This window comes from Helianthus annuus, chromosome 3, assembly GCF_002127325.2.
Source record: "Helianthus annuus cultivar XRQ/B chromosome 3, HanXRQr2.0-SUNRISE, whole genome shotgun sequence".
NCBI classification, from domain to species: domain Eukaryota; kingdom Viridiplantae; phylum Streptophyta; class Magnoliopsida; order Asterales; family Asteraceae; genus Helianthus; species Helianthus annuus.
Genome location: NC_035435.2, coordinates 97,017,168 through 97,025,545, shown reverse-complemented (window position 1 = coordinate 97,025,545; position 8,378 = coordinate 97,017,168). Strand labels below are relative to the sequence as shown.

The window sequence follows — 8,378 nt, the reverse complement described above, 5'->3', positions numbered from 1 at the left end:
GACACGCGATCTATCTTTGTCTTTTCAATGGTTGGAAATAAAATTTTCGAGCTTTCAGTCTTTAATCATCAAACCAGTACTCAAATTCACCCGCGAACTTTGCGGGTCTGAAAATTTAATCTACATTTGAAAACGCCTCAATCTTAAGCTTCAAGATCTCGAGTAATACAATTTACATTATTTTTTTCCTTTATATTTTATAAATATTACCTAATTTTGTTAATCTGAAATTAATTGCCTATATTCTTTTTTTAGAGATGTTGAGGTTGATTTAACTCTTTGGGATGATTATGCGAAGGACATGTGTTCGTACATGCTTAGTCAAGATCTTGAAGCCCATGTTGTCAAATCTGTTCATTTTGGTGTTGTTAAAACCTTAAAAGGTATCTTATTAAGTCTAAGATTTAAAAATGTATCTTATTAAATTTCCCATCATAAAAGAACATTCCATTTATAATATCATTTTATATAAATTATAACTTACATCTCCATTACATATCAACTTTCATTCTATTCTTTGGTTTCTTCAACCAGGTATTTTGCAAAATTCTTAAGTAATAAACAATCTCTTTTTCATGTATCAATACAAACTAATATCATTTATGTTTTATTATACGTTTCCATTTTACTACGTGTTTCGTATAATGGATCAAATTCCGTTTAATGTTGTGATCATGGAAATTTTTGTATCAATACAAACTAATATCATTTACGTTTTATTATACAAAAACAAGTCATTTGGATACAATGTTTTATTTGATTAATAAAGACACATGAATATTTTTTTACACAAACAATTTGAATTTCCAAATTAATTTATTTTTAAAAACAAACAAATTGAATTTAAAACCATCAATAACGTAACCGTGAGTACTTTCTTATATTTTTAAAATCAAAGTAGGTAAAAATTTAAGGTTTTGAATTTGTTAATAAACTAAACATTATCTTTATTTTTTCCCGTTTGTTAATATCAATTTATAAAATATTTTGTAAATCAAACAAACTATTGAAATTTGTCTCTGTAATTTTGAGAATGTCGTGTATGTTTACCAATGCATACTCCATAGATAGATTTATTTTATAATTTTGAGGTAATAAATTTGTTTACAAATTGACAATCTATTATTATGAAGTAAGATTTTACCTCATATGTTTAACTTTTAAAGTTTCAAAAACCACTTTTAGTATGTTTTGTAAATAATAATTAATAGGTCAAATATAGTTACGTAAATAATATTATAACAATAATAAATACATTTGAAAACTATGCATTTGAAATTTGGATTGCACTACAGTCAACTTTCAACCTGTTTGGCCTATATGTGTGGTACTCAACCAATGTGATTGTGCGTATCAAAAGATATTGTGTTTGTGTGTTTCAAAGGTTGGTGACAATGGTGGTGTAAAAGCCTTGGAGAATTCATTATAGTTTTTTTTATTTTTTGTACATGTTAAGTGTTATAATAAAGAACGGACAAAATATTAATAAAGTTCTAATAATCTGTAATAAATAAAAGTTTTTTTTTGTCGTGGGTCATTCAGTGAGGCAAATTTCTGGCTTCGGTTCTTGCCCAAAGTTTCTAACCTTACTCACAACCCTAACGACTACAACTTTCAATTCAAAACAATTATAAAACAAGTTTGTTCGCAACCCTAATGACTACAACTTTCAATTCAAAACAATTATAAAACAACTTTCTGATATAGTTTGATTAATATAAAGTAAATTTTCCTACCCGCGAAGTTCGCGGGTGATAACCTAGTATGTAATAAATTTGACCGATTAAGGAATCTCCTATCATTGCTATAAATTCACCATTTCACTCAACATCAACTCCTTTGTCTACTATTGTGCGAGTTAGAGTCGAAAAGAAAGAGATAAGAAAGAGATAAGTTGATATGAAATTTATTTATCTTGGTGCAAAGGTGTGTTCTTTTATACCCATTTCAACATTTATTCGAAAAAACTTTGGTTTGTTTCTTAAAATATTCAAATGGGATAACAGTTTTCTTTTACATAATCTATGAGTTTATATTGATGTTTTATTATGTTTTTGGTGATTTAGTGGTTTTTTTTTTTTCAAATTATGATTTTATATTACATATAAAGTATACACACAGGTTATTGGATACAAAAAGACAGACACTTCATACTTCATCAAGGTACCCTTGCATGACTATAGTATCTGGAACCATTTACCAATGTATTGTTTAATTGTTCATAAATTTATAGTCTTCTTCCTTTTGGAGCTTCATGTATATGGAGGTGTAAAAGGGTGGGTACGAGAAAAGTTATTCATTTGGAGATAGACATTTATTTGGCCTATTGGTATTTCCTTTTTTAATTTCTACTTTACTATTTTTTTAAACATATGATGCCTTTTTTGTGATTTAATTGATACTATATATAGGCAATATAGATGCAGAGGAAATATTTGAGGAGGTATTGTTTGACAGGATTGGGCAGCAAACTTTAAGGGCTCGGATGTTTTCAACCCGCGCAAAAGATTTAAATTGATTGCGTTTATCTATACCATCGTATAAAGCATTTCACAAGGGTTCCAATCAAATTTAAATAATTGCAACATATTATGCTTATAGTACAACAACTCAATGAAGTTAGTAAAGGGAATTAGTCTTTCTACATGAGTATAAATTGATAAATACAATTAAATTGATAACTTTATAAATTAAGTATTGTTAAATACTTGATAAAGAATTAAATCATTTGACTTAGTTGAACATCATCACCTTCCTCATATTTACATTGCTTTTCCATTTCAAGTTCTCCGTAACCGATTACTTGATTGAATTTTATAATTAAGTCATTATTATTTGGTTTAGTAATTGCTAAACATCATACAAATAAGGTTACAACCTTTTTTGCAATTTTATCAGATAGTTGATGAACATCATATGAAATAAAAATAAAAATAATAATAATAATAATAATAATAATAATAATAATAATAATAATAATAATAATTAAATATAAAAAAACTTAATCAATGTTATTATGAATTTAATTATAACTATAAATGGTTTTAACACTTAAAAGATGCTAACCAATTAGAAACGAAAATTACTAAAAGGTAATTTCATGGGGTATTATTATCTATAATACCTAATAATTGCAACAATAATGATTAAATAATGAACTTAATTACAGATGGTTTAAAACTCAAAAGAATGCTCTTTGCATCTTACCTCAAGTCTCATGGAATAAGGTTCAAATGATAACCATTGCATAATTAGGAACCACTTTTTAGCCCTTGGATCGTATTTTGATGGTTGAGACCTTTAAGTGCAATATCTATATCTCTAAGATGAAGATAATGTATGGTAATGAAGATTTGGAGCAGCAAGAGGTAAAAACAGCCCGAATTTTTCCTTTTATAAATTCGATTCGATTCGTGAGTGTTAGTGTGTGTGTTTATATTGATTAGGGTTTCATCAAATGCAATGTGAGGGTTTCCAATCGGTGTTTATACAAATAATATAGAACCCAATTTTTATGTATGTGTATGTAGTGTGTAGTATGGGGTCTTGCTTACCTCATTAAAGGAATAACAATGAAAGACAGGAGTCATTGATTTCGAAAAACTCCGCCCCTTTGTTCGCCTTCTTCCTGATTTTAAGTTACGGTGAGTCAATTTCCTTTTTTCTGATTCTAATCGATTAAGAACTATACATGATTAACCAACGAATTGTGGTAGATTTTATGTTTCTATTGCAGTATTTGGATTGAATTGACTGTTGCAATTTAATAATCGTCAGTTATAGTTCGTTTTTTTGAATATAGAGAAACACTGACTTATTTAAGGTGCTTGATTTGGGTGAATAGTAGCAATATAAACTGCTATTGTAATTTGGTGTGATATTCAATTCAATATCAGCAACCTAATCAAATTGTTCCCTAAACATAGAGTAAATGTGTTCAACAGCAAGGTAATAATATGTACTAATTTTTAATTATAAGAGACTTCTAATAAGGAAATATAGCTATTAGGTTATGTCAAGGTAAGCATAGTTTATAAAGAATATGTTGCAGAATAAAGTTAATACAACATTTTAGTAATAAATAATAAACTGCTTTCTTATCTATAAAAGGGAACAAAACCTGCAATTTGACTTTTAGATGTCAAAATTGAATTTATATGTATATGTGTATGTAGTATAATATATATATTTAACATCTATTTTACACCATCTAAAACAATGAAAAAGAAAAAATAAAAATAAAAAAATTTGAAAACTGTGACGTCTTTTGAAGAGGGTTGAGAAACCACACGTCCATAGAATTGAAGTTTTGTGAGACCACATGTGGTGGGGCGCAAACCTCTCTCAAAGCGTCTTAAAAACGCGGGGGAACACTGTACCCTCGGGCGTTTTGGGCCTTTTTTTGACTGGTAGTGCTACCACAAAGCGCCGAACGAGGAGTGGACTTTGGTCAAAATAACCATGGTCAAACGGCTAACATATTTATTTCCAATTCCAAAATATAGGGTAGGGATATGGTAAAAAGTGTCCAAAGTGTAAGAAGTGTAAGAAGTGTTTTAAGCCATTGGATCTTTGATCTAATGGTTGAGATCAATAGGGTATTAAAGTGTAAATTGTGTTTTAATTAGAAGGGGCTTTTGTAAAATTGAAGGGCAATAGTGACTTTTCCAACATTTCAAATATGGTAACCGTTTCAAAACCACCCATCAAACTCCTAAAGATCAGCGAATTATATGTAACCGCCATCAATCTCCAAAAAAAAATCAGCGAATTTCTTCATACTTTAAAACATTCCCAGATTTTTAAAACGTAATCGCAGATTCAAGTCATGGTGTTTTATCTGGAGACATTGTTGATGGCGTGGTGTTTTATCTGGAGACATTGTTCATGGCGTAGTGTTTTATAAATACAAAACATTCCCAGATTCAAGTCATGGTGTTTTATCAGGAGACCTTGTTCATAGTGTGGTGTTTTAAACATCTATGATTCAAGTCATGGTGTTTTATCAGGAGACATTATTCATGGCGTGGTGTTTTATCTGGAGACATTGTTCATAGCGTGGTGTTTTATCTGGAGACATTGTTCATGGTGTGGTGTTTTATCTGGAGACATTATTCATGCCGTGGTGTTTTATCTGGAGACATTGTTCATGGCGTGGTGTTTTGTCTCCAGATGTTTAAAACACTATGCCATGAACAATGTCACCAGATAAAACACCACGCCATGATTCAAGTCATGGTGTTTTATCTGGAATCCCCAGCAACCTTCTATGAATATAACACCATACAACTTAATAGAACACCAGAATAAAACACTATGATACACATTAACCTGCATCGCTGGACTCCCTAAATATATTTTGTTCAAATCGGAGAAGATGATCTGAATCGGAGTTCGGAGAAGACGATGACGGAAGGTTAACAAGATGACGTGAACTGTGATCAATCCCTAAACATTCTCATAGTCAGTTTTTTTTTTCAGTTATATTGTAAATCAATTAAATGACAAAAAATACAATTACTAATCTACCCTTTTGAATTAATTAAGAGGAGGGACACTTGTCATTCCAAGATTATTTCTTACACTTCTTACAAAAGACCCACTTTTTACAGGATCCTCTACCCCAAAATATAAATATTTTTCTCAAAAATATTATATTTTCATGTCACTTCAGTCCAAAAAGATATATAATCTAAAATTTAGTTACATGTTCTATTTTAAAATCAACATTTATGATGTTTTAAATGCAGTACTTAAAATAATATTAATTAAAATAATCTATAATTTATACTACTATATTAAAGAAACTGGGTTTTTACCCTTTTGGTCATTTTACACACGTATAAATTTTATAGCATTACGTACAAGAGAGTACAAGCTGTTTTAGAGGGGGTAAACTTGTGCATTTTCCAAAAATTTAAGACATTTAACCAGCATCCCTCTTTAAAGCAAAGATGCTGACTCCGATCGTTTCTAATCGGTTCAGTTCCTTCAAGCCTGCTTCAATTCATGCTCAATTAATACATATAGAGAGAGAATCAGGCATAAATTGCCAGAAAGAGAATGGGTGGAACGAGAACAAGCAAGGAGAGGAAGGGACTTTGATGGTGGTGGTTCGATTAGGCGCCAGAAGGTCGGATGTTTTAGGTTCCGGCGACACTCTTCATATAGAGAGGCACGAGGCCATGCCTGCGGAAATCACTATCTCCACTGCTGTTACATTTCCAAAACCAAACCCTAGGTCACTCATCGCTTCTGTATTTCACCATCTTCGACTCATCGTCAAGCAACCATGGGTTTAGGTAAGGTTAACCTTCACAATCTCTTACTTACGTCTTTTAATTCCTGTCAGCTTATGTTATTAATTTGGTTATTGTAATGTTTTGGTTGATGACTTATGAGGTGAGATCACTCCTTTGTGATCAATGTTTGATGGTTTTACTAGATCACAAGGTGATATTATGATCCGAGATCACCACTGCTATAAACAGTTGGACACTTCATGGTTTATAAAAGCCAAAAATGATGCAGATTCGCTTATCAATTAGTAGCATCCCGCAACTGCTCAATTCCTGCTTTTTCAGGTGCGTCTTATACACTATGTTGTTTATGCAAAATCAATATTTGATTCTTCCATTGGTTATGCAATTTTTAGTGTAATCTTTTAATTCATATAACAAAATATAAATAAAGATACAAATGGTGTGACGGCATATGCCTGATAATAATGAAACAGAATATATCGATTCCCTAATCGAAGCGAAAAAAAAAAGGTGGAAAGATGATCTGTAGTGCAACGTTTCTGAATATCGGATCATGGAATGCTGCACTGCTAGCTGCCGGCACGACACTTTCAGTAATGAAGTATATACTTGACGGGCACGGTAAAATATGTTACGCACTGGTTAGACCACCGGGTCATCACGCTCAGCCTACTCAAGCTGATGGCTATTGCTTTCTAGACAACGCGGGTCTTGCGGTTCAATACGCTTTGGATTCGGGTTGCAAAAGGGTTGCGGTTATTGACATTGATGTTCATTACGGGAATGGAACTGCAGAGGGATTTTACCGTTCTGATAAAGTTCTTACTGGAGGTATAAACGAGCTTGGTGAGGGAGCGGGATTTGGGTTTAATTTAAATGTACCTTTACCAAATGCAACAGGGGATATAGGGTATAAGTGTGCGATGACCGAGGTCGTTGTCCCTGCTGTTAGAAAGTTTGATCCTAATATGATGGTATTTGTTGTTGGCCAAGATTCAAGTGCTGTAAGTATGTCTTCATTTTTAAACTTTTATGAATAGTTAACACATTAATTTTTATTACAAAAGTAACGCTATTATAAGAATGAGATATACTTGAGCCCCAAACCAGACCATGAACTAGATAAATATTTCATTTTGTTTCAAAATTTGCAATGCAAACCTTAAAAACTGTCGATAATTTGGTTTTGTTGAACGTTCAAATTATTAGAAACGTGAACTTAACGGAAAATAGTTGTTTCAGTACGGTTTCGTTTAGGGGTGCAAACAAGCCGAGCCCGGACTCAGGTCCGAGCTAGGCGTGGTTCGAGTTGTGTTTCTAAAGCTTGAGCTAAGCTCGTGGGTCGTTTTGCATGCCTAACGAGCTTCACATGCGAGGCTCAATGTTGGGCTCGATAAACAAACGAGCTCTATTTTAGGCTCAAGCTCGGCTCGGGCTCGATAAGGCTCCGCTCATTTCGAGCTTTCTCTCGAGCCGATAGCTCGCGAGCCGCCCGGCTCGTTTGCACTCCTACACATAAGTGCACATTATTAAAGTCGATGATGATATTTTATAAATTAGCATATAAGCACAAATCATTACAAAATGATTACCACATTAGCATAACTTTAAGTTTTAAAAATTTTTTTTTGTTTCATATCGATCAGGTATAGCACAAGGATTGCCAATGGATCAATGGAATCCAAGGCTGAAGCCTGAGTTCTTTCTTCACATAAAGGTACTAAAGTTTTGTTCAAGTTTTTGTCAAATTTTATTGTTATCTACTTTAATAGGCATAAGTGGCCACACCCATGTCATACTATCATGTTTGTTGTATTAACTTTTGTTATGAAATGGAAATGTCATGTTTGGACTTCGTTATTCTTTATTATTGAGTGAATGTTGGATAAGAGAACGTTTGAACCTGTATGGGGCAGGGGTCGTGGATTTTCCCTTTGTGCAATATTACCCATTTGGAAAGAGGCTTAACCCGCCACAAAGGACGTGATCGAGGTCGCCAATTATAAAAAAACAAATAAAATAAATGGGACAAACGGGTCACACGAACACATTATGTTTAGCTAAATATGTTATTGGGTTTGACCAGAACTTACCGAACCCACAAAATAAAAACCA

The 8,378-nt window shown here is 32.3% G+C and overlaps 1 protein-coding gene and 1 long non-coding RNA gene across 2 annotated transcripts; both read left to right on the top strand.

The window, feature by feature from the left end:
• Positions 1-2,028: 2,028 nt before the first annotated feature.
• On the top strand, positions 2,029-2,550 carry LOC110927793. Its single transcript, XR_002585903.2, has 3 exons — positions 2,029-2,163; positions 2,251-2,329; positions 2,412-2,550. It is a non-coding gene; the product is annotated as an uncharacterized LOC110927793 (long non-coding RNA).
• A 4,231-nt stretch (positions 2,551-6,781) lies between these two features.
• On the top strand, positions 6,782-8,041 carry LOC110931683 (histone deacetylase 8). Its single transcript, XM_022175068.1, has 3 exons — positions 6,782-7,271; positions 7,910-7,980; positions 8,036-8,041. Exons 1-3 carry the CDS (start codon positions 6,782-6,784, stop codon positions 8,039-8,041), a joined length of 567 nt encoding a protein of 188 aa, XP_022030760.1.
• The last annotated feature ends 337 nt before the right edge of the window (positions 8,042-8,378 follow it).

Coding starts and splice junctions, on each gene's coding strand:
- LOC110931683 (XM_022175068.1), top strand. CDS start 6,782: ATGATCTGTAGTGCAACGTTTCTGAATATCGGATCATGGAATGCTGCA. Junction 7,272..7,909: donor CCAAGATTCAAGTGCTGTAA/GTATGTCTTCAT, acceptor CATATCGATCAG/GTATAGCACAAGGATTGCCA.